This window comes from Cygnus olor, chromosome 25 (genome assembly GCF_009769625.2).
Source record: "Cygnus olor isolate bCygOlo1 chromosome 25, bCygOlo1.pri.v2, whole genome shotgun sequence".
NCBI lineage: Eukaryota > Metazoa > Chordata > Aves > Anseriformes > Anatidae > Cygnus > Cygnus olor.
Window position 1 is genome coordinate 2,416,632 of NC_049193.1, and position 22,893 is coordinate 2,439,524.

The following is a 22,893-nucleotide window of genomic DNA, read 5'->3' on the forward strand; positions in this document are numbered from 1 at the left end:
GAGGTCTGCCTGCACGCAGGAGATTAGCCGCTGGACGCTCAGCCTGCCCAGGGCTTCACGGAAACAACATTTCATTAAATGCAGCTCCCTCCTCCCGCCCGGACGGGGGGGATTTGTGGGGCTGCAGCCATGCCGCAGGTTGGCATTGTAAATCTGCGCAGAGGACACGGCCGTGCTAACGCTTCAATCCTCCCCTTAATGTTTCCTGTATCGTCAAGCAGAAACAATCCGACCTTAGGGAAAAGAAATTAACGCCAGCCTCAATCGCGTTGTGTTTTGTGTAAACAGCTTCACCGGGCAGAACAACCTCATCGCTTAAGCTGTAGAGACAACAAGCTCTTGTCCGGGCTCCCCGGCTAGCGCGTGGCTGAAAGACACGTTCCTATCTCGGTATTTGCATGACCCTAATTTCAGGATTTCACCCAGCAGTAAACCCCGGGAGGAGCGGGGCAGGAGCTGATAGCGTGGGCCCGTGCCCAGCGCTGCCGGGGGGCGCAGCCCAGCCCTGGCGTGGGGCAGGGGGAGGTGGGCACCGACCCCAGGGAGCTCCTGGGGCTGGCTGCTGGTGCCCGGTGCCTGTCCCGGGGCTCAGCCTGGTGCTGGTGCCTGTGCCCGGTGCCTGTCCTGGTGCATGTCCCATGCCTATCCTGGTGCCAGTGCCCATAGTGGTGCTTGACCCAGTGCCTTTCCTGGTACTGGTGCCTGTCCCGGTGCTCTCTCCAGTGCCTTTCCCGGTACCGGTGCCCATCCTGGTGCTTTCCCCAGTGCCCATCCCAGTGTCATGCCCATCCCAGTGCTTGCTCCGGTGCTCGCCCCAGTGCCTTTCCCAGCACCGGTGTCCATCCTGGTGCTTGCCTTGGTGCCTTTCCTGCTACCGGTGCCCATCCCAGTGCTCTCCCCAGTGCCTTTCCTGGTACTGGTGCCCATCCCGGTGCCGTCCCCGTCCCGGTGCCGTCCCCGTCCCGGTGCTCTCCCCCGTGCTCTCCCCAGTGCCCATCCCGGTGCCGGTGCCCACCCCGGTGCCCATCCCGGCGCTCTCCCCCGTGCTCTCCCCGGTGCCGGTGCCCATCCCGGTGCTTGTCCGGGTGCCCGGTGCCGGTGTCCACCCCGGTGCCCGGTGCCGCTGCCACCGGCGCAGCGCACACGAGGGGGGCGGTGGCCGCGCGGAGGCGGGGCCGGGCCGGGGCGGGGCCGGTGCCACCGGGCGGGGCCGCTCCGGGGCCGGGGCCGGTGCCGGGGCCCGGGCCGGGGTTCGGGGACCGCTCCTGGCTGCGGTGCGGCGGCACCGGGCGCGGAGCTGCGGGAGCGGCCGGGCCGAACCGAACCGAACCGAGCCAGGCCGATGCCGGCGGCCGAGCCGGAGCCCTCCGCCACCGGAGCCATGTCCCAGCCCGAGGCGGAGCGGGCGGGCGGCGGCGGCGGCGGCTCCGGGACGGAACCGGGGCCCCCCGGGCGGGCTCCGCACCGTAACCGCGGCCGGCGGCCGTCGGGGCGCGACCCCCGCCGCGCCTCGTCCCGCTTCAACCGGCGGAGCTCGGTGGAGCTGGAGCTGCTGGGCTACCCCGCACCGGCCGGGGGGTCGCCGCCGCCGCCGCCGCCGCCCCCGGGAGCCGCCGGGCACCGGGAACCGGAGGAGACGGAGAGCGAGGAGGTGGAGACGCGCGCCGTGGCCACGTCCCCCGACGGCCGGTTCCTCAAGTTCGACATCGAGATCGGCCGGGGCTCCTTCAAAACCGTCTACAAGGGGCTGGACACCGAGACCACCGTGGAGGTGGCGTGGTGCGAGCTGCAGGTACGGGGAGGGGGCTGCGCACCTGTGGCACAGCACGGCACGGCATGACACGGCATGACATGGCGCGGCATGGCATAACATGGCATGACATGGCATGGCTCAGCACGGCACGGCATGGCGCAGACCTGGGTAGGGGGCTCAGCCAGGAGCCGCTCAGCCAGGACCTCCCGTGCCCCCCCCAGCCCACCCCAGCACCCATCGCCCGCCGGGCTGCAGCAGCAGGGCTGGGTGCTGGCCTCCCCCCGTGCCCACCTCGGTGCTGTGCAGGGCTCAGGCTCCACGCTTACCGGCCCTCCTGCTGCTTGCACGCTGTTTTCCCTTCACCTTGTCCCTCCCCATGCTACAAAGCACTCGTGGGGTGTCAGCACCCCCGCTGCCAGCTCCTGCTCCGGGGGATGACGCGCGGATCCGGGCTGTGCTGCAGGGACTGAGCACCCCGCTGCGATTTGGGTGCCTGCTCGCTCGCAGCTCGCCCTTTGGAAGGGCAGACGGGGCAGGGGAGCCCTCTCCCGCGCTGCCCTCTGCGCACGTGCCCGTGCTGGAGCTGGCCCAGAGGCTCGCTGCGATAGCCCTCGGCGTGCTTAGGGACACGTGCTGCGGTGAGGCTCAGGGTACGGCGCGTCCTTGCTGCGCGCCGGCCGCTTGCCCTTGGCTGAAGCGGTGCCCGCGGGCACCTGCAGTGGTTCCTGTGGCGCTGCCGGGGGCCCTCTGTTAGCAGCACCTGGACTCGTGGCTGTCCCATAGCGGTTTCCTCACCTCCTCTCCCTCTGCTCCCTTCGCCCTCCCACTCCCCTGCAGCGGGATGCGGACGCTGGGAAGCCGAGGGCAGGGCTCCCGCATCGCCTTCTCCCCTCCTCGCTTTCGAAGGGCGAGATCCTGGCCACCAAGGGGAGGCTGCAGGGGGAGAGCCCGGCTGTGGGGCTCCTGCTCCCTCCTTGGTGCCCCTGGGGATCGGCTTTGGTGAAGTCCAAAGTCTCCGACAGACTCCCAGCCACCCTGGGGTGCCCGCTGCAGCTGGAAGGTCCAAGTCCTTGTTTGCACAGAAAAACATGTCCTGCGAGTTTGTTGTCTTGCTCCTAAAGCCTCGGTGCCGCCGCATGGGCTGCGCCTCTCGGGTAGCTGCGGCCCAGTAACGCGAGAAGAGATCCTCAGATAACGGTGAATGAGTTTTGGAGGGCCTCAAACCATGGCCTGTTGGTGAGGAAGGTGAGGTCTTGGGCTCCAGCCGGGCTTTGCGGGGTTGCACAACCGCTTCAGCTGAGAGCACGCCGCGGTCCCACCCTCGCTTCGCCCAATTCTCCTTCCGAATGCTCCTGAGCTCCCCTGCGTGCCTCCCGTCCCTCCGTGCGGCGCTGGGAGCACCAGCTGGCTCGGAGCTTTCTCTGGGTGATTCAGCCGAGCCCGGCGCATCCCGCCCGGCTGCCTCTGTGTCCCCTGTGTGCCCCGACCCCGCTGCGCTCGCAGCCATCCTGCCGGAGCTGACGGCGCAGCTTGGCTCCCGTGTGCCCGTTTGGTCCCGTGCCGGGCTGCGTTGCCTTGCACGTCCCGTGTCCCTACTCTGCGGTGTCCACGGGGGCCGGATCGTGGTCCCCAGCACCCACCCGGGGGCCGGATCGTGGTCCCCAGCACCCATCCTGCAGCTGGGACGGGTGCTGCTGGGGCTGCAGCAGAAGCTCTGCTTGGCACCGTGTGCCAGCTGATGGGCGCCCCGTGCAGGTGTCCGTGCCAGGGGGGCTCCTGGGGATGACCCAGGTGGAGCAAAGGCAGCCTAGAAGCAGCCTTCCCCCTCCCCCAGCCTGTTCTTTATCCAGTGTCTCTTGTCCCCAGATCCACGTCCCGTGAGGGGCTGGGAGTGCATAAGCAGACTTTTCAAAGTTTTTTTTTTTTTTTCAGTGCAAAGAATCAGACACTGTGACACGAATGCAGGATTTGGAACCGCAAATAAAAACGGTTGTGGTTCTGCCCTTTTAAAAATAGCTTTGTCCCATGTCTTTCACAGTTCTCCTTTTATTGCCTTTAAAATATAAATGAATACCTAACCTCAACCCTGACCTGCAGTTCCGGTCCCGAGAGCCTTGTCCGGCTGTCGTGATGCCTCCCAACCCTAAATCCCCCCCTCTAGGTGCCTTCCTGGCCCCGCCACGGTGCCAGGTGATCCGGGGGCACTGCTTTTGCCTGTCCCCTGCCTTCCTGTGGGACCCCCCTGGGGACCTCCCCGTCCCCGCTGAGCCCCGGCCCTGAACGGAGCCGTCTGTGTCTGCCTCCCGCGGGCGTCCCGCAGCCCCGCCGTGACCTGTTTGTGCTTTCCAGCTTTAGGTTTGGGGCTATTTCTGTTGATAGGTGCTGAGGGTTGGGGGGAAGGAGGGAGCAGGGAGGAAACCAGAGGCCCGGAGTGGGATCGAGCCGTAAATACGCTGCCCGCCAGTGGTTTTCCTGGGGGGACCCCTCGCTGTGTCCCCCCCCCCCCAGCCCCATGGAGCAGGGTGAGCGCAACCCGAAGGGGCAGGTTCGACCCCCAAAGCTCTGCTCTGGCTCCTGCGCTGATGGTGGGCAGGGAAAGGAGAGCGGGGCCTGCTTGGAGAGGGAACCCGAGGGTTTGGGAACGGAGCGGCGGCGTGCTCATGTGTGGCCAAGGAGAGGGGGGGGAGGCCCTTGGGGCCCCCTCACAGCCGGGGGTGCCGGGGCCGTGTCCGGAGGGGAGGCCTCTGGGTGCTGTCCCAGCACCAGCTTCTCTGGAAACATCCCCTCGGTGCCTGGGCGCCCCCTTTCTGGGTGCAAATCGTGGCTTTGCACCACGGGGCCTGTCCCCGACTGCTGCTGCCAGGACCCAAGAGGGGGACGCTCTGGGGACCCCGTGCCTGGGCAGCGTGGGGCGGGGGCGTTGGGGCCGCAGGCTTTGCTCCAGCGCCGGCGTTTCCTCGCGCTCGGCGAGCCTCCTGCTCCATCCCTCCCCTCCGGCGCTGGCCCCAGCTCCTGCACTTGGCCCTGCCGGGCTCCTCGGCAGCCAGCTCCTGGCTCAGCGGGATGGGGCTGGAGCAATTCCACCCCCCCCGGCACCCTCCTCTTCCTCCGCGGAAGGTGGCTGGCAGGAAAGGACGCCGCGTCCCGGGCACGGTGGCTCTGCTGGCAGCCCTGGCCGTGCGTCGTGTGCCGCCCCGTGGTGGGGCAGAGCCCTCGGGATGCTCGGCTCCCGCTTTGGGTTTGCAGCAGGAGCAGTGCCGGGGCCGAACCCAGCAGCTCCGAGGGCTTGGGGAAGGAGCTTGGCTCCCCTCAGCCTCGCTCCAGGCCCCCCGGGGGCCATATTCTGTGCCACCCATCGCTGAGGCTGGGAGAGATGCTGTGGCTGCCCTCCAGCCCCATCAGTACCCTGAGCCCATCGCCCCATGGCCTGGCCCCGAGCCCCTGAGCTCCTCGCAGCTCCCGGGGGACAGCCGAGGGCCGGAGGGGGCCCGGGCGTGCGGCTGGGCGCCGCGGGGGCTTTGGGCCCTGTTTTCCTCCCTGGCTATGAAAGCTCCCATTCATCCACTGCAGCAGGGCTCAAATTCTCCTCCGGGCTGAGCCGGGTCTCTAAGCCTGCGTTAAAGAAGAGAGGGGATTACGGAGCGGCTCCAGCCCAGCCGCGGGGCCGGTTGTGATGCAACGAAAATATTACGAAAGCTGCCGGGGCTGAGGGACGGCGGCCGCCAGCCAAGGAGCCGCACACGGGGCTGCAGCGTCCCGGTGCTGTTGGGGGGTCCCCGGGCTCTGCTCCCGGGCTCTGCACCCACCCGGCCCCTTTGGGATCCGGGCTGATTTGGGGTCATGGCAATGGGGTGCAGCTCTGCCCCTTCCCCTGGGGGTACCGCTGGGTGCCTGGGCTTGGGGCAGGGTCCTGCTCCTCCTGCGCCCCCCTTCCTGGGGTTTTGGGGTCTGCGCCCTCCCTGCTGCCTGCAGCCTTGGCCCTGCTCAGTGCCTGTGTCAGCGCTCAGCTTCGGTTTCCACTTTAATTAACTGGAGCAGGAGGAACATGGAAAAACCTGGGCTGGAGCCTCCCACGCCTGCCTTCCCCAACAAAGGCCTCATTGAGGCCGGCCCGGCTCCCTGCCACCGAGGTGCTCGGTGCCTCGGCAGGGGGCAGGAGCCATCCGTGGCGGGGGAGAACGGAGGGTGCTGAGGGCATCGGGGCTGCCTGGGGCACGTCGGTGGCCGCAGGCTGGGGCTGGCGGTGCTCGTTTTGGTGGTGGGATTTCAGCCGTCCCTGCCCAAAACCATGTACGGGAGGGTGGCTCCATCCCGAGCGGCTCCGTGGAGGAGCCACGAGCGTGGCTGGGATGTGGGGATCGGGGTGAGCTGAGCCTGGGGCCGGCCCCAAACCCCGTGTCCCCCCCCCCTCACTCCGCCCTGGCTCCCGGCAGACGCGCAAGCTGTCGAAGACGGAGCGGCAGCGGTTCAGCGAGGAGGTGGAGATGCTGAAGGGGCTGCAGCACCCCAACATCGTTCGCTTCTACGACTCCTGGAAGTCGTCCGTCAAGGGCCAGATCTGCATCGTGCTGGTCACGGAGCTCATGACGTCCGGCACCCTCAAGACGTGAGCGGTGGGGGCGCTGGGGAGGGGAATGGGAGGCGAGGGGACGGTCCTCACCCACCGCCCGGGCTCTCGGCGTGGGGACAGGGTGGTATGGGGGTGGGTGGGAGTCCGGGGGGGGTTCACAGGACAGCGTCGGCCACTCACCCCACCTGGCTCCCCGCATCTAAGGTGCCCTTTGAAGCCTGGTGTTGGGCACGGGGCGGTGTCGGGGTGAGGAAGGGCCCGGGGCTGGGCTTGGTGCCTTCGGGGTGCTCCGCCGCCAGCCCCCGCGTCCCCTCGCAGCTACCTGAAGCGGTTCAAGGAGATGAAGCTGAAAGTGCTGCAGCGCTGGAGCCGGCAGATCCTCAAGGGGCTGCATTTCCTGCACACCCGCTCGCCCCCCATCATCCACCGCGACCTCAAGTGCGACAACATCTTCATCACCGGCCCCACGGGCTCCGTCAAGATCGGGGACCTGGGGCTGGCCACGCTGAAGCGAGCCTCCTTCGCCAAGAGCGTGATAGGTGGGGGCACGGGGAGCACCCCCGCGGGGGGCTGCGGGGGCACGCGGGTGGCACCGGGCGCCCCCCGAGGCGATGCTGAGCCCCGCGGTGCGCCCCAGGCACCCCCGAATTCATGGCCCCGGAGATGTACGAGGAGAAGTACGACGAGGCGGTGGACGTGTACGCCTTCGGGATGTGCATGCTGGAGATGGCCACCTCGGAGTACCCCTACTCGGAGTGCCAGAACGCCGCCCAGATCTACCGCAAGGTCACCTCGGTGAGCGCGGGGGGTGCCCAGGGTGTGTGTGTCGGGGGGAGACGGCGATGGGATGGGAGCAGTCGGACCTCGCCGCTCCCCGCGACGCGCGGCTTGGCAGGTTGTGCAAGAAGCTAAAATCAGGCGGGGAGGTGAGAGGGTGCACGGCCCCGTGAGCCGCACAGGGCAGGGACACCCGCGTGCCTCACCCCGTGCCGCCGGCGCATTAATGGGGTGGAACGGGAGCCGCTCAGCCGCTCCGTGCCCTGGGCGCTGTGGCTGCCCTTGGCTGGACTCAGCCGGCTCCTGCCTGCCGGGGTGGGAGCCCAAAGTCCCCGGGGGCCCGGATCCAGCTGCCGAATGGCGTCTGGCCCCGCAGGGCCATGTCCTGTCTGTTGGGCCCCCTGGAAACCTGCAGGCGGCAGCTCGAGCCCGGGAGGAGGCTGACGGGTGCTGCCTGCCTCCCCCAGGGGCTGAAGCCCAGCAGCTTCTACAAGGTGAAGGTGCCTGAGCTGAAGGAGATCATCGAGGGCTGCATCCGCATGGACAAGGACGAGAGGTGGGAGAGGACCCGGTGCCGCAGAGCCCTGCCCTGGGTGCCTGCACCCGCAGGTGCCCCCGTGCACAGCCCCTCTTGCCCTGCCCCTCGCTGCCACCGGGAGCAAGCGGCTGCCCCGCGTCCCCGCGCTGAGCACCCTTTCCCCCAGGTACACCATCCAGGACCTGCTGGAGCACTCCTTCTTCCAGGAGGACACGGGCGTGCACGTGGAGCTGGCCGAGGAGGACGACGGCGTCAAGTCCGGCCTCAAGCTCTGGCTGCGCATGGACGACACCAAGAAGCTGCACGGCAAGTACAAGGACAACAACGCCATCGAGTTCCTCTTCGAGCTCTACAAGGACGTGGCCGAGGAGGTGGCCCAGGAGATGGTGGGTGCTGCGGGGCACGGGGTGTGTGGGGGGGGAAAACGGGGTGCCGTGGGGCTCCCCGAGGAGCGCTACGAGCTCTGCGCCCGCACAGGTGATTTTGGGCTTCGTCTGCGAGGCCGACTACAAGCTGGTGGCCAAGGCCGTGCGGGACCGCGTGGTCGCCATCAAGCGCAAGCGGGAGAAGCTGAAGCGCGCGCGGGACGCGGTGCCGCCGGCTGAGCTGGGCCAGGCGCCCGGCGTCCTGCGGCTGCTGGAGGATTTCAAGTCCCCGATGCCGCCGGGTGTCCCCACGCCTGCCCCGGCCACTCCCGGCTCCGGGGACTCCGTTTTCGGCAGCGCCTTCCCACCGGAGCCCGAGGAGCCCGAGGCCGACCAGCACTTCGTGTACCGGCACACCAGCTACTCCTCGGCCACCTGTACGTAGGCACGGGGAAGCGAGCGGGGGTGCCCCCTCCACCCACGCTTGTGCATCCCACCCCAAATATATTTCCCGCGGGGGGGGGTGGAGCGCGGATTAAGAGCCAAAGGGGCTCCGAAGGGTGCTCGCTCACGTGCTTGCCCCCAGCCGACTGCGAAACGGACGGCTACCTGAGCTCCTCCGGCTTCCTCGACTCCCCGGACCTGTCCCATCGCAGCGCCTCGGCGGGGACCCCCACCAGCCCGCCGCCCGCCCGCCCCGTGCGCTGCTTCCCCACGGTGAGCCCCCCCCCTCAGGGGGGATTTGGGGGATCGCGGCAGCGGCGGCGGTGGCAGCCCCGGCTCACGGCCTCTCGTCCCCGCAGAGCATCGCGGTGCAGCTGCCCACCGAGCGCCTGCCGCCCGCCAGCGGCTTCTCGTCCCCCGTGGACAGGTGAGCCCCGAGTTCCGGGGCTGGGGAGAGGGGGCTGCCCACGGGAACGGTCGCGGTGATGCCTCGGGGCTTCCCGCAGCTACGCCTCGGACGTGGCTTCGGGCATGAGCGACGGCTACGAGGGGCTGTCGGCTGGCGAGCGGAGCAGCAAGCTGCCGGCCAAGCGGGCAGCGGGGAAGCTGCTGCGGCGCCGAGCCCGGTCCAGGCTGCGCATCACCAACGTGAGTGCCTGGGGAGGGGGGGGGGGGGTGTGCCGGGGTGGATGCGTCCCCGCCGCCGCCGCCGGCGGTGCTGAGCTCGCCCTGCCGCCCGCAGATCTCCGACAAGAACGACCGGGTGGTGGAGTGCCAGCTGCAGACCTACAACAACAAGATGGTGACGTTCAAGTTCGACCTGGACGGGGACAACCCCGAGGAAATCGCCGCCGTCATGGTGAGGATGGGGCTGGGGAGAGGTGTGTGTGTGTGTGGGGGGGACGGGACGGCGGCTGCGGTGGGCGCTGAGCACCCCCCTCGCTGCCCCTTCCAGGTCCACAACGAGTTCATCCTCAAGTCGGAGCAGGACGGCTTCATCCACCGCATCCGGGACATCATCCACCGCGTGGAGACCCTGCTGCGCAAGGACGGGCGCGGCGCCGCCGAGCTGCCCCAAAGCCCCGAGGCAGAGGGTGGCAGCAGCCGGCCCGTGAGTACCCAGCCCCGGGACCCCCTGCTCGGGACCCTGGAGACACCGAGCACAGCTCGGGGGTGGGGGGTGGGGTGCTGCCCAGCGCTGCGGACGCCCACTGTGGGCACTGAACCCCTCCAGCTCTAGGCAGGATGCGCCCCGGTGCCCGCACCCCGGGGTTGTGGGGGCCACCGTGCCCGGCAGAGCCTCCGGTTGCTGTCCCTTGCTCGCGGTGGGGACAGGACGGGGACCAGCCGGGGTCTGGCTCAGCCCGTCCCGTCCTGGGGGCTCAGCCTCTCCTTCCTCAGCAGGCAGAGCTGCAGCTGCAGGAGCTCTCGCGCTCCATCTCCTCCTCCTCCTCGCTCAGCGGTACGTCCCCTGCCCGCGGCACGCCCGTCCCGCACCCCGGGCCGAGCCGAGAGAGGGTCCCGGGGCGGGGGGGGGGACGCATCCTGCCGGGGCTGAGCCCCATGGGTGTCTCTCCCTCTCGTTCCGCAGACCTGGGCTGCACCAGCCCCAGCCTCTCGCTGCAGTCCCCCGTGCTGCCGGCGCTGAGCAGCTCCCTGTCGGAGAACGACCTCTCCAGCCCCGCGGAGCCGCCGGCAGCCCAGGCCCGCGGGCAGCAGCCGGTGCTGCCGGGCTCCCCTGCAGGTACTCGCAGCGGTCCGTCCGTCCGTCCGTCCGTCCATCCGTCCGTCCCGGCCGTATCCTGCCCAGCCTCTCACCTCGGGGCCGGGGCTGCTCCCTCCCCCTGACGCCCCTCTCTCTCTCTCTCTCTCTCCCCCGCAGGCTCGGTGCAGACCTGGCCGCTGGTCTCCACGGCTCCATCCTGGCTGACGGCAGCGCCGCTCTTCCCCCAAACCCCCCCGAGCACCCCCGGGGCTCCCCCCGTCCCCCCTGCCCTCCCTCCGGCCCTCCCGTCCCCGCCGTCCGTCCCCTCGTCCCCCGTCCCCGGCAGCCCCGCGAGCCCCGCCGTGACCAGCGGGCCCTGGTCCCCGACCCCCCCGCTCCTGTCCCTGGCCAACGCCTTCTCCCTGGCGGTGATGAGCGTGGCCCACACGCTGCTGCCCGCCGTCTCCTCCATCGCCACCTCGGGGGGCCACCTCTACCCCCCGCTGCTGCCTCGGCCGCAGAACCTCGTCCTGGGGCCCCCGCGCTTCGTCTACCCCGACCCCGCCACCATGGCCAAGCCCCCCCCGGCTCGCAGCGGGGCGCCGGAGGGGCTGGGGGCTGCTGGCCCCGCTGCGGGGGGTGCTGTGCCCTTCTCTCCTCCAGCACCCGTGGGTGGCGAGGCCGTGGGGAGCCCCCTGGCGCCGCCGAGCGCGTCCACGCCGGGGAGCCTGGAGGGCGGCGCGGTGAGTGCGGGGCTCCGGGGGCGCTTTTAGGGTTGGGACGCGGAGCCCTCCCGCCCCAGGGGGTCCCAGGGGTGGGAGCGGCAGCAGGGCGGAGGAAGGGGCCGTGATGGTGTCGGGGTGTCCGCAGGTGCTGCTCGGCTCCCCCAAGCCCAGCCACCCGCTCATCGTCTCCGAGTCGCTGCCGCCCGGCGTGCCCAAGGCGCGGCTGTCACCCATCAACGAAGGTGAGGCGGGGAAGGGGCCGTGCCCGCACGGAGAGGGGGGGGGGGGTAGGCACCGCGCCGTCCCCGCCGTCCCGCTCACCCCCAGTCCTCCTGCTTCCCTCCCCCCCGCCCCGGCAGAAGCCAAGCCCCAGATCCTGGGCCGCTTCCAGGTGACACCGTCCAAAGAGCCAGCGGCCACCGCCTCGCCGGCACCGGGCAGCAGCGAGGGCGAGCAGCACGGCAGCGAGCAGGCGGCGAGCGGCTCCCCCCTGCCCGCCGCCCCCGGCACGGGGAGCAGCACCAGCAGCTCCTCGGAGCCGGAGCCGGCGGTGCAGGACCCCGAGGCCGAGGAGATGCTGCCCGGGGAGGGCATGGCGACGGCGGCGGCTGAGAGCGACCGGGAGGGCCCCGGGGAGGAGGGCGCCGAGGGTGCTCCGCAGGCGGTGCTGAGCCAGGTGTGGCTGAGCTACTCCCGCAGCCTGTCCTACGTGAGCAGCGACGACACCGAGAGCGAGGACGAGGAGATCTGGGAGGAGCTGCAGAGCCTGCGCCAGAAGTGAGCAGCCCGGCGGCGAGGGCTTTGCGCCCACCGGGGCGCTGCGCCCCGGGAGGTTCCCCCGTCCCGGGGGGGTGGGGTGGGGGGCTGGGTTTTCCAGGCTCGGCTCTCTCCCTCTCTCTCCCCCAAGGCACCTGGCTGAAGTGCAGCTGCTGCAGAGCACCCAGAAGAAGGAGATCGAGGAGCTGTACCTCCGGATGGGGAAGCAGCCCCCGTTGGGCATCGTCTCCCCCGCCGCCATGCTCTCCAGCCGCCAGCGCCGCCTCTCCAAGGGCAGCTTCAACCCGTCCCGCCGCAACAGCCTGCAGCGCCTCGAGCTGGCGCAGCCCCCAGGTACGGCCCCCGGCTCCGTGCAGGATGCGGCCCCCGGGGTTCTGAGCCCCTCTTCCCCCCCCCCCCCCCCCCCCGCGGGGCGCAGCTCGCTGCCCCAGCTCAGGGCCCGTCCGTCCCCGCAGGAATCATGCGCCGCAACTCGCTGAGCGGCAGCAGCACCGGCTCCCAGGAGCAGCGCGTGAGCAAGGGGGTGACCTTTGCGGATGATTTCGGCCGCATGGTAAGGGGCAGGGGCCTGATCCTGCTGCCCGTACCTGCCCGTACCCCCCCCCCCACCCCGCGATGCTCCCCCCAGCTCACCGACACCTCTCCCCTGCAGTAGCCAGCCGGCCGGGAGTGACTTCGTGAACTACCTCAACCAAGTGCCTGCTGCCCCGCAGGGGGTGGAAGCCCCCCCACGCCTCCTGGGGAGCACCCAGCGGGGTGCCTGCCTTGGGGGACGGGGGACGGGGGGGCAGCCCCAAGCCTTCTGCGCCCTGCCAGGGCCGGGCTGGCGGCACTCCGCTCGTCCCCACACGTCCCCGTCCGCTCCCGTCCCAGCCCTGTCCCTTCCCCGCTGCCCCCAGCTGTGGGAGGGAGCAGGGCGCTGCCACCCCTCGCAGCCCTGCGCCCCGCCGCGCTTCGTCCCGGCTCCCCGAGCAGAACCGAGCCTCCTCCGTGCCCCTGTTACACCGCGTCCTCTGCCCAACTCCACCGTGCCGTCCTCCGGCCTCGTCCCGGGGTCAGAAGCCCCACGGCTTCGCCTCCCGCCGTCCCGCTCGCTGCCGCCGCGGCTCAAAGCGTCGCCGTCCCCTCCTCGGCTGCTCCGAGCCCAGAGCCGGCCGCAGCGCGGGGCCGTGCCTCCTCCAGCCCGAAACACGACGGAGCCGGGGGCTGCGGGGGGAGGGCGGCGGGCGCACTTTGTTACCCACCGACGTCCGGGAAGCGTTTTCGTAAATACGGATTGAACACGAGGCGGGTCCGGCTGCGTCTGTGGAGGAGTCGGCTGCTGAGCAGAGCGCAAACCGAGTCGGGCGGTTAAAAATAAAGAGGAAAACGAGCAGATTTTCAGCTTTTTCAGAAAATCACCTCAGCGGCTGGCCTGGGGCGGGCCCGCGAGCTGGATCCCGGCTGATTTAACGGCAGGCACCGAGGCAGGCTTCAGTCACGAGGCGTTTATTGCGTTAAGGGCCGGCCGGCACAGCCCCCGCCCGACCCGGAGCGCGCCCCCAGCCCGGTCCCGGTCCCGGTCCCGGTGGGGGCAGCGCCCTGCCCGCAGGGGAAGCCCCGGGGCCCCCGCAGGCCGAGGCGGGCCCACCCGTGTGCTCCGTGCCCGGCCCGGGGCCGCTCCCCCCGCCGCCTCACGCCCTGCTCCGGGGCCGGGCCGCCCTCAGGTGGCCGCGCTCCGTTCCCGCTCCACGGCCCGGGCCCGCGCCGCCTCCGCCTCCAGCTCCAGCTCGTCCAGGAAGCGCTCCTGCGACACCGAGTAGAAGGTGTAGCCGTCTGCGGGGGGGGGGGGGCGTTAAGGAGCACACCGGGAGCGCACCGGGAGCCCCCCCCGGTCTCCCCCAGGCCCCCCCCGGTCCCCTCCCGGCCCGCAGGATACAGATCCCCGCCGTCACGGCGCCGATGCCCAGCGCCAGCAGCACGTTGCGGCCTCGGAGCCGCCTCTGCAGGGCTCGCTGGCGCTGGGCGAGCTCCACCTGCGCCATGAAGCGGCGCTGCTCCGGGCTCAGCCCCGGCTCCCGCGCCGGGTCGATGCGCTGCGCCACCGCCGCCTCCCCCCCCGCCTCCCTGGGCGCCGCCATCTTGCCTCGCCGCCGCTTCCGCCACAGCCACCGCCTCCGCCGCGAGGGGGGGGCGGGAGCCAATCGGAAGGGAGGGGAGGGACCAGGCCGGCGGCTCTCTGAGAGGAGGCGTCGAGTGATTGGCTGCGGCGCGGCACGCGGCTGGGTGAGGGTGGGAGAGGCGCGAGGTGATTGGTGGGGGCGGCGGTGATTGGCAGGGGCTGGGCTCGGCGGGCGCTGAGGTGGGGTCCTGAGGGCCTCGGAGGCGTCGCCGCGGACCCCGGGAGCCCCGGGCCTGGCCCAGCGGCTTCCCCCGGTCTCCCGCCCCCGTCCCCGTCGCCCCTCGGAGGCTGTGGGTGAAGCCTCCCTACCCCCAGGCGGACCCTTGTGGCCGGTGGCCTCGCCACCTCCCCTCGGGTGTCTGCCGCTGTCCATAATGAAGGGAATTTTCCACATAATTACTGCCCGGAATGACCGAAGTAATTAACGCTGGGAATTACCCAATTCATTAATTCTCGGAATTCCCAAAGGAAGGTTTCGGGGGTGAATGGCCAGGATGGGGTCCCGGGCGCAGGCGGTGCCCAGGTTTTACAGCTCGGAGCCCCTCTTCGGCGGGGTGGCCCCCGAGGTGATGGAGGCAGCGCTGATCCGCTTGGCCACGGAAAACGAGCGGTACCTCAGCGAGCTGCCTGGCCAGGCCGGCTGCTGCAAGGAGAGCCGGACCGTGGGTGAGGCCCCTCCCGGCTGAAGCAGCTGCCGGATGCCCGATGAGCTGCTCCTGGCTGAATCCAGTGACACTCGTTCATTGCGTTTTGTTTTTTCTTCAGAATTTGTATTCCTTTTGGCTGAGAAATGGCACTTGGACCATTCAGCAAGGTATCAAGCAGTAGAGTTACTTGAAAGGTAATAAACACCTGGATAATGAAGCACGCTTCTCATCTCCAATGTGGCTATACCAGCCCTGCTCTTTGTCAGTCATTCAAACAATGTAGAATAATTTTCTTGTGTCTAGAGCTTTGTCTTTTTTACTTCACTCGAGTCAATAGCTATACTTACTTCCTGTGTACCTGCAGAATTGCTTTCCTTCTTTTTTCTTAGCAGCAAAGTGTTTTTCATAGGTTTATGATCAAGCAAGTAGAGCAAATCTGCAAGTCCCCCAGTGAGAACATGGAAAGTACCAAAGAAGGCAGCAGTCGGAGCTCTCTGAAAGAACAGATATATGCCACGTTTGTCCTGCGACTGGTGTCGTGCATTCAGCTTGCAAGCAAACTTTCCTTGCACTATAACGTAAGCTATCTAAACTTTTGCCAGTAGCATTTTCAGTACTGTAATAAATTATCTAACCTCTGTAAAGAATAGATTTTCTTCCTGAAAATCAGTAGTGATAATGAAATGCAAAGGATAGCAAAATGAGGCCCTAAATTACTTGCATTTAGGGCAGGTTAATTGTCCTTCCTCATGTAAAAGTTTGTCGGGAAATGTTCCCAGTACAGATCGCTAAAAATCCCAGCCTGTGGGTGTTGGAAAGCGTACAGCTGCAAAGGGCTCACCCCTGGCTGGGGAAGGTTTGCGGGGTTACAAGGAGCCTAAGGGAAAGAAGTTCTCAGCTGGATTTCTCATGCCAGCTTGAAAGGCATGGGAGACAGCTGGGTTAACGTGCAGCCTTACAACTGCAGTGGGTCACGCTTAAATTTAACGGGAGGAGTAAAGCAAGAAGAAAATATTTTAACAGGCGTCCTGTTGCCTTTCTTGAAATAGAAAATAACTTGTGTTTTTTTTTTTCCTCTTCAGATAGTTAACAGCGACACAGCTTTAAAATTCCTGCAATCCTTAAAATACTCGTACACTAAACAGGAGCTGCTCGAGTCGGAGCTTGCTGTTTTAGAAACTCTGCAGTTCCAGATCAATGTGTCAACTCCTCTGGCTTACATCGAATTGCTTCTAGAGGTTTTAGGTAAGAGTATTATTACGAGAGAATGGTAAAGATTTTATTAAGAGTGATAGAGACTTAACCGTTTTTTTTTTGGCCAGCTCTGACAACCCGAATCTCAGAATGAGTGAAATTAGGCTGAGATTGAGAAGGCGTTCAGAAACAAAGGGCAGTTCTCACCAGAAATCTTCATCCCTTGCTTAGAGTAACTAGTGCCTCTTCCCCGTTCAGTTTAATGACCCCAAATGTATGGCTAATTACGTGTGATCTCTACGCCAGGACATAACGGCTGCTTACTTCCTGCAAAACCATTGCATCAGATGTGTGTGCAACTACTAGACTTCTTGTATCTTAAAAGAGAGGCCATCTACGACACGTTACTGAAGACCGCCATCGAAAATTCGACACCAAGTGAACTGCAGATGTAAGTGGCTTGCGTTTAAAATAAGTATTTGAAATTGAAACCTGAGAAAAAGGCTAAGAAATAGTACCCTGGTTCTCGTTATTCCACTTTTGGGGCACCTGTTTTTAAATTTTGTAATGTGTTGGGCTGTCAGCATTGTTGATGGATCTTTGTGTAACCAGTTCGGAGCAGCGTGCTTCACGTTTGCTTGAGGGGCAAGCCAGGAAAGTGTTTAACTTCAACTGAAAAATCCAGCTTTAGGGCTGTTGGTGAACGCTAATAGTATCGGTTTTATTTGGGCCGGAAGACTATGAGCTAACACGGCCGGAGGCTGTGCAGCGGTTACAGAAGTGGGTGGTTTGGAGCTACAGACCTAGCATCGTTTTATACCAGGAGACGCTTTTACTTGCGCAGAGCCAAGTTTTCGGCAGTAAAGGAAGATTTCATGCTCTTGGCAGTTGGAATCATCAGCACAAGCGTTTTCGTACTAAACCCCGAGCGCTGGAAGCAGGTACAGTCGTTTCTAAACAAATTAGCTCTACCTGGAATTAAAAAAAAACAACAAAAAGGAAGCTTGTTTGTGTGTTTTAGCACAGCCAGGAGACCGGCAGGCTACTGGGAGTGACACGGAGGAGGTGACCCCTTTCGGTTTATTGGCTGGAAGTGTGCACGCCGTTGTGAAAGGGTTATGGCATGGCAATTCAGCGGAGAGGCGTGCGCTCGCACCGCCGCCAGCTTGTCCTGGTCATGTTTTAGCTTCTTCACAGCTAGAACAAGCCCAGAGAGACACAGCTTCATTGACAAGGGGAGGAGCGATCCCACAAGACAGCTTTCTCCCCAAGCTGCTACTGAATCCTGTAACAAGCGGCCTATTAAACACAGCAAGCTACGTACAGCAGCTTTTTTTTTTTTCGGTTTACTTCTTTGGTAGAAGCAATTCATTAAAAAAAAAATAAATCCTCTCCTTCTGACTTACTGAGAGGTTTCAGCTTTTGGCAAAGACACTAGTCTTGGGGTTTGTGGGGCCCTGCTATTCTTGTTAGATTTGGGGGGTGTTAAGAGGTAGCTCTGTAAATTAACGTCCCTTAAGCGCTGTAAATGAGTATCTTTATTTTTTTTCTTAAGGTTGTGGAGCATTTGAACTGCGTCACGGGCATTACTTCACAAAGCATCTCAGAATTTTCACACGCGGTACTGAAGCACGTCGTTGGCAGTAGCACTCCAAAGCAGCAGCGGAGGAAGTAAAGTTCCAGAAAACGGAATCCTGCCTCTTGAACGCAACTCTCACCTGGATCCGCCGGTCAGTGCAGCAGGCTGTCACGCCGCCGCTAACAGCCCATCGTCCGCGACACTGCGCAGGGCGCCCCACACAGTAGGGTTGTTCTTCTGATCCTGAGCACGGCGTGTTCTGTGACTTGCCGGGTGCCGTTTTAATTAGAGTAGCTCGTTATTTTCGGCTCCGCTCCAGCGCCGTGAAGGTAGCAGGAACAAAGCAGCGCTTACGTTTTCCAACGCCAAAAGCTTTATTGGAAGGGCTACATCGTTTCAGTTGTGAGCATGTTTTCCTCGAAGAAACAGAAAACTTATTGTAAGAGCCTTGTTTTGAGAAGGCATCAACGCGAGCGTTATTCTGCTGGGAAGCCCCAGCCCGGCCCTTACAAACAGGGCTGTCATTTGCGTTTGCTGCCGTTTTAAAACCCAATTATTTCTGCCCGCCTGCTGCAGCCAGGCTGCTTCTTAATGGTCCTCTTTGCCAGTGCTCCGAAGCCTGGTTGCTCTTACCTCAGTCGAGCCAGCTAGTGTTGTGGCGAGAACAAAATCCCCCCCTCGTTTTGTCCTGGCAGCAGGGGCTGCCTCAGCACTGAGGGGTGCTCAGGTTCCAGCCGAAAGCGCTCTGGGTAGAATCGCGTTTTATTGTGGCGTTACTCAGTGCGCCCCCGTGCAGGAACAGGCTCCAGGAAGCGTTACAAACAGCTGGTAGCGCAGCGACCGCCGTCAGACCCTCGTAAAGGCCAGTGGCAAAAAGACGGGCTGATGCGACTTAAAAAATACTTTATTTCAAGCTGCAGTGACCGAACAGACCTTTGGAGTTTTTCCACGTTATGCCCCGTGTTAGAAACTTTCCTTTTCTAAGCCCCACGTTCCGTTACGCTGTAACAGAGCCCCACCAACGGCGCTGGCAGTTGGAACTGACAATAACTTTTATACATCTCTGTAACCCCCAAACTCCACTTCAGCGTCTATTTAACAGCCGATTATTTATTTATTTTTTTAAGTTCAGTTCAGCTCAGCGATAGAACTTTACGTATTGCTTTTCTACACACTACTCGTCATAACGGTGTCTTAAATAAAGTGTCTTGTGGATTTTTGGTATTGTAAACGTTTCGTACGGGTCAACGTTACGAGACATCTTGATTTGAGTTTCTCCAACAAAACGCAGACGCCACAGCTGCCAGGACAACTTCTCGCCGTGGTTACTTGTTGTAGAATTGGGACGAGACCCAGGCAAGACCCCACTTCAGGTTAGTTAACATGAACTTGAGCGCTTTTGTCCATTGCTCCTCAGAGTTAAACTGCGTTTTAATCGAGTAGGAGCCGCCGCTGCCGCCTGTATCTTCAATCTTGCCTTTCTCCACGTCCATCCTGCGTCACACACAACGTTTATTAGTCTAGCAAGCGTTTAATTTCATTTAATTTCATTTAATTTCAAGGGGACGTCAAGCACCAAACTCTAAATGTGATACTCGGAAACCTCTGCGTACGAATGCTTTGTTTTTAAAAGAAATTTAGCAAGCCTCAGACTCTCGCCCGAGGAACTAGCTTTAAATCCCGGTTAAATACGAGCAAGCGCGGTAATCCTGCACGCTGCAGAGCACCCGCTGGTCCCCGAGAGCCAGGACGGAAACAGCAGGCCCGGGCAGGACAGCGGGTAAAGCGTTACCTGGACGCGGAACAGAGCAGCGCTCACCTGTAAGGCAAACAAAACCGAGTTTCGCCCTTTTCCACTTCCTCCTTAAACTGCTGCACACAGTCCAAGAAAGCCACCATCGCGTGATCGAATTTATTGTCCCAGAAGAACCTCAGGCCTCCAGAACAGTACAAAGGGAGCTCCTGGAAAAGAGATTAGCTTCAGGCACCCTAAGCGTTCCCCTCCAGATGCTGCCGTTGCAGATCTTTAGCCCGTACGAGACTTCGGTTTGTCACGGGACGCTTAAAACGCTTTGTGGCGTGTGACAGGCGTTGCTCGCTTTGTGCCAAGTGCCTGCTGCGTGAGTGCTGGTGGTTAGCAGGAGAAAACTGGGCTTCCTGATCACCAACGGTCTTCCCAAATCGCGCTTAATTTCCTCTGGCCAGTTGCTCTGTGTAATTTGAGAGCTCCTGGCTGGCAGTGTGAGTGGACGTGGAGGGAGATCCTGCGGGAGAAACCAGGGCAGCTAGCTCCCCTGCACGTAAACGCACCGAGGTGCGCTCTCGGGAGCGGGGTCTCGGTCTTCTGCGCCTTTCAGCGGGGATCTGAGGTGCGCAAAGGTCATTTTTTTTTTTTTTTCTCCAGCTCGTGCGGGATCTTACCTTCGATTTGTCCGTGAGGGACTCCAAGTAGGAGTGGTTGCCGTACGGTACCAGACGGTATCTGAAAGGAGACGGGGCAGGGGCAGGTGAGCCTACGCTCCTCTGTCCGGGTCGGAGGGGAAACGCAGGTTTTATCGCGCGTACCTTTGAAACTTCAGCCCCATTTTGTTAGCGAGGGCGTGCAGCAAGAGCACGGTCTGCCCCCAGGCCGCGTTGATCTCGTTCCATTCTACGGGAACGCTGGGGAGGCGGCCAAGCCTGAAGTTATTTATGGTGCCAAACTGCCCGCTGTGCCTGCGATAAGAGCAATTATAAATAAGCGCCAGGGCGGGGACGGCCGGCAGCACGCCAACCAGAGGGGGGGCCCGCCTGGGAACGTGCCCTACTGACCGCGCGCGACGGGCGGGGGGGGGGGGTTCGGGAGCCCTGCCTGAAAAGCGCGGGGAAACGCCCAATTGTTCCGCTTTTCGTGAAGGAAGGCGTTTGGGAAAAGAGAAAAAGCCGGCCGAGCTGCGCGCTCTGGGAAGCCCGACGGAGAGCCGCTGGCGCGAGGCGCCGACTAGCTGCCATTTCCCGGCGCGCTCCCCGTTATCTGCGCGCCGCCGCGCCTCCCGGCCGCCGCCGCCAGCACCGGGACGCGACCCCTTCCTGCGTCGTGGGGCGCCTGCAGGCTCCTCCTCTACCCGAAGCAGCGGTATTTTAGCGGCCCTACGCCGCAGATCCGTAGCGAGCCGAAGCACCGCTCCCGCCCGCCCTACCAGATGTGGAAGGTCGCGTTGAAGACGTTGGTTTTCTTCAGCTTGTCCAGCTGCATCTGGGCGTACCGCATCTGGTTGTCCACGCTTTTCAGCTCGTCGTCCAGCTCCAGCTGCTGCCTCTTGAACTCGCAGTATTCCTTCTGATACCTTCGAAGAAAACCAAGAGCCGCTGGGCGCGAGGCTCTTACAGGAAAAGAAACGGCTGCCGCACGAGGGTTGCTTCTGTGGGGTTTTTTTTGTTGTTTTTTTTTTGTTTTTTTTTTTCGACCGGACTTCAGTTTGGCAAAGCACAAGCCGCTTGGTTTGGGGGCGTTAATTCCAGCTCCCTCCCCTTCCTAATCTCACCCCTCTGCTACCCGACCCCCCCCGCGTAGTTCACTCACTGAGCTTCCTCCCGCTCCAGCCGCTCTGCCTCCGCCCTGACCCTCTCGAAGTCCTCGGCCACGATCTTGCGGTTCTTCTCCACGTCCTCCAGCTCCTGAATCAGCTGCTCCTCCTCCAGCGCGAGCTCCTTCAGCTCCGTTTGCAGCTTCTCCTTGTCGTCCTCGTTCATTTGTTCCAGGATCTCCAGGCACCTCCTGGAGGGCAGTCGCAGCATCGCTGCAACGCCCCCGGGCACGAGCACCGACAGAAACTGCCCTGCCTCTACCGAGGGTTAACCCTCGTTAGACTTTTAGTTTGGCGCCTCGTTACGTTTCTAATTTGCGAGCCAGGAGCGCGGAGGTAACAGCGGAGGGGAGCACGCCGGTGACCAGCGACCTCTTACCGCCCGCCAGCAGCTCTGCGGAGCGCTCGGACCACGCAGCGCCGCCAAACCACCCCCTCGGGCAGGCGGCGGCCGTCACCGAGGGGCTGCGGACCCTCCCCCCGAGGTAACCGTTCCTCCTCGCTCAGAAACAAAACCAAGCCCCGAAGCCCGGAGCTCCCGTTTCCGACCGCGGAACCGAAACCCGCGCCTGCCTTCGCGCCCTCGCTCTCCAACGGGACCGGCTCGGCGCCCGCCCGCCCGCAGCCCCCGGGCGCGAACCCCCGGGCAGCGGGCTCACTTGTAGTTCTGGCACTCGTTCTCGGTGACGTTGAGCTGCGTGTCCAGCTGGTCCAGCAGCGTGTCCGTGCACTCCTCGCACAGGGGGTGATCCACGTCCGTCTGCCCCGACATGATGTCGAAGAGGTCGCCGGTGACCTGCGGAGAAATCCCCACCCGCCGCGAGCTCCAGGCGGCTGCCGGCTGCCCCCCGCCTCTTCCCTTGGCGGAAGCGTTTCTGCAAGCCAAACCTTGATTTAAAACTAGGGCGTTTTTTTGTGTTTTTTTTTTTTTTTTTTTTTTTAAACTATCCACCGAGAAAAACATCTCAAAGGCCGCCGGGCGAGGGATTTCACCTCGCGGAGCGCGGAGGGAAGGCGACGTCCACGAGGACCCGAGCTCGCCCCCTCGGCCGACTTGCCTTCAGCCTCCTGCTGAGGTTTTCCATCGTGCCCCCGTCCGACGCCTCTCCGATGAGGGTGAAGCTGTTGGCGCTCTCCGTCGACATCATTCTGGGGAAGAATTTCACCGGGAAGTGAGCGCGGGGCGGGACGGGGACGGGGGGGGGGAGAGGGGGGGCTTGGGGGGAGCCGGGCGCGACGGGGACGCGGGAGTCGGTCAAGACTCGGGGGGGAGAACGCCCCCAGTTTGTTTCGGGGAAGGGGGGCAGCGTTTCGGTGCTCAGCCAAAGCGCGCGACCGATAAACGGTGCTCTAAATACACCGGGGGGGGTGGGGGGGGGCAAAACCGGGGGAAACGGGGGCAGCCCCGGGGGCTCCCCGTGAGGGGCAGTGCCCGCCGCTCCCTACCGGCAACCCCGGCCGTACCTGGCAGGCGGGATGAACCTCCGGGACACGCCGTCCTGCCGGCTCTCCGCGAAGCCTTCCTGTCGGGGGGGGGGGGGGGGGGGCAAGCGCCGCCGTTACCGGGGCCCAGCGGCTGTCGTCCCCCCCCCCCCCCGGTCCTCCCGGTCCCCCCCTCCCCGTACCTCGCTCAGGGCGCTCTCCTCCTCCTGCGCATCCCCGGGCCGGGCGGGAGCGGCGGTGAGCAGCGGGGCTGTGGGGGCGAGGAACCGTCAGAGGCCTGGCCCCGTTCCCCTTCCCGTTCCCCCCCCCGCCGCCGCCGCCACCGGAGCCCCGTTCCCGGTACCGGTGAGCTCCTGGATGGTGAGGCGGTCGAGGATCTTGAAGGACGTGTCGAGCTTCAGCGGCTGGCTGCAGCGCTGGCACACGAAGCTCACCTGCGTGGTGCAGCCGCCGCCGCTGCCGGCCCGCCCGCCCTCCATGCTGCCGCCGCCGCCGCCGCGCTCCCTTCACCGCCGCGCTCCCACCGCCGCCATTACTCCCGCCGCCGGAAGCGAAGCGCCCTCCACTTCCGCCCCTCTCCCCTTCCACTTCCGCCCCTCTCCCCTTCTTCCACTTCCGCCCCTCCACTTCCGCCCTCAACCCGCCAGGT

At 64.6% G+C, this 22,893-nt stretch overlaps 4 protein-coding genes across 8 annotated transcripts; 2 read left to right on the forward strand and 2 right to left on the reverse strand.

The window, feature by feature from the left end:
* Nucleotides 1–1,259: 1,259 nt before the first annotated feature.
* WNK4 (WNK lysine deficient protein kinase 4) lies at nucleotides 1,260–12,940 on the forward strand. 3 transcript variants are annotated; one of them, XM_040536541.1, is made up of 20 exons: nucleotides 1,260–1,792; nucleotides 6,187–6,359; nucleotides 6,642–6,862; nucleotides 6,961–7,118; nucleotides 7,568–7,656; nucleotides 7,805–8,024; nucleotides 8,116–8,440; nucleotides 8,590–8,720; nucleotides 8,807–8,874; nucleotides 8,954–9,095; nucleotides 9,190–9,306; nucleotides 9,403–9,558; nucleotides 9,849–9,909; nucleotides 10,039–10,191; nucleotides 10,330–10,895; nucleotides 11,023–11,119; nucleotides 11,234–11,654; nucleotides 11,785–11,987; nucleotides 12,110–12,207; nucleotides 12,307–12,940. In XM_040536541.1, exons 1-20 carry the CDS (start codon nucleotides 1,343–1,345, stop codon nucleotides 12,307–12,309), a joined length of 3,852 nt encoding a protein of 1,283 aa, XP_040392475.1. In that variant the 5' UTR covers nucleotides 1,260–1,342; the 3' UTR covers nucleotides 12,310–12,940. The 3 variants fall into 3 exon arrangements, with proteins under 3 accessions (XP_040392475.1, XP_040392473.1, XP_040392474.1); XM_040536539.1 differs by having other exon boundaries at nucleotides 12,310–12,940; XM_040536540.1 differs by having other exon boundaries at nucleotides 9,852–9,909; nucleotides 12,310–12,940.
* Nucleotides 12,941–13,128: 188 nt separating this feature from the next.
* Nucleotides 13,129–13,816, reverse strand: LOC121059783 (cytochrome c oxidase assembly factor 3 homolog, mitochondrial). The gene is made up of 2 exons (XM_040536947.1): nucleotides 13,573–13,816; nucleotides 13,129–13,469 (listed from the first exon to the last, which is right to left on the reverse strand). The coding sequence occupies exons 1-2, from the start codon at nucleotides 13,772–13,774 to the stop codon at nucleotides 13,357–13,359; spliced, it is 315 nt and encodes a 104-aa protein (XP_040392881.1). The 5' UTR covers nucleotides 13,775–13,816; the 3' UTR covers nucleotides 13,129–13,356.
* A 45-nt stretch (nucleotides 13,817–13,861) lies between these two features.
* CNTD1 (cyclin N-terminal domain containing 1) lies at nucleotides 13,862–18,454 on the forward strand. 2 transcript variants are annotated; one of them, XM_040536884.1, is made up of 7 exons: nucleotides 13,862–14,481; nucleotides 14,581–14,656; nucleotides 14,872–15,040; nucleotides 15,545–15,707; nucleotides 15,963–16,107; nucleotides 16,480–16,597; nucleotides 17,212–18,454. In XM_040536884.1, the coding sequence occupies exons 1-7, from the start codon at nucleotides 14,301–14,303 to the stop codon at nucleotides 17,329–17,331; spliced, it is 972 nt and encodes a 323-aa protein (XP_040392818.1). In that variant the 5' UTR covers nucleotides 13,862–14,300; the 3' UTR covers nucleotides 17,332–18,454. The 2 variants fall into 2 exon arrangements, with proteins under 2 accessions (XP_040392818.1, XP_040392820.1); XM_040536886.1 differs by having other exon boundaries at nucleotides 13,863–14,481; nucleotides 16,501–16,597.
* Nucleotides 18,363–22,828, reverse strand: BECN1 (beclin 1). Of its 2 annotated transcripts, XM_040536820.1 has the most exons (11): nucleotides 22,588–22,828; nucleotides 22,427–22,494; nucleotides 22,266–22,324; nucleotides 21,860–21,950; nucleotides 21,461–21,597; nucleotides 20,798–20,992; nucleotides 20,415–20,561; nucleotides 19,801–19,950; nucleotides 19,657–19,717; nucleotides 19,055–19,197; nucleotides 18,363–18,729 (listed from the first exon to the last, which is right to left on the reverse strand). In XM_040536820.1, exons 1-11 carry the CDS (start codon nucleotides 22,721–22,723, stop codon nucleotides 18,561–18,563), a joined length of 1,356 nt encoding a protein of 451 aa, XP_040392754.1. In that variant the 5' UTR covers nucleotides 22,724–22,828; the 3' UTR covers nucleotides 18,363–18,560. The 2 variants fall into 2 exon arrangements, with proteins under 2 accessions (XP_040392754.1, XP_040392756.1); XM_040536822.1 differs by lacking the exon at nucleotides 18,363–18,729 and having other exon boundaries at nucleotides 19,055–19,499; nucleotides 22,588–22,818.
* Nucleotides 22,829–22,893: the final 65 nt, after the last annotated feature.

Coding starts and splice junctions, on each gene's coding strand:
- LOC121059783 (XM_040536947.1), bottom strand. CDS start 13,774: ATGGCGGCGCCCAGGGAGGCGGGGGGGGAGGCGGCGGTGGCGCAGCGC. Junction 13,470..13,572: donor CGCCGTGACGGCGGGGATCT/GTATCCTGCGGG, acceptor CCCCCCCCGCAG/ACGGCTACACCTTCTACTCG.
- CNTD1 (XM_040536884.1), top strand. CDS start 14,301: ATGGCCAGGATGGGGTCCCGGGCGCAGGCGGTGCCCAGGTTTTACAGC. Junction 14,482..14,580: donor CAAGGAGAGCCGGACCGTGG/GTGAGGCCCCTC, acceptor TTTTTTCTTCAG/AATTTGTATTCCTTTTGGCT. Junction 16,108..16,479: donor ACACCAAGTGAACTGCAGAT/GTAAGTGGCTTG, acceptor GTTTTATACCAG/GAGACGCTTTTACTTGCGCA.
- BECN1 (XM_040536820.1), bottom strand. CDS start 22,723: ATGGAGGGCGGGCGGGCCGGCAGCGGCGGCGGCTGCACCACGCAGGTG. Junction 22,325..22,426: donor AGGAGAGCGCCCTGAGCGAG/GTACGGGGAGGG, acceptor CCCCCCCGACAG/GAAGGCTTCGCGGAGAGCCG. Junction 18,730..19,054: donor CGGTTTTGTTTGCCTTACAG/GTGAGCGCTGCT, acceptor TGTGTGACGCAG/GATGGACGTGGAGAAAGGCA.
- WNK4 (XM_040536539.1), top strand. CDS start 1,343: ATGCCGGCGGCCGAGCCGGAGCCCTCCGCCACCGGAGCCATGTCCCAG. Junction 7,657..7,804: donor CGCATGGACAAGGACGAGAG/GTGGGAGAGGAC, acceptor CCTTTCCCCCAG/GTACACCATCCAGGACCTGC. Junction 8,721..8,806: donor CCGTGCGCTGCTTCCCCACG/GTGAGCCCCCCC, acceptor TCGTCCCCGCAG/AGCATCGCGGTGCAGCTGCC.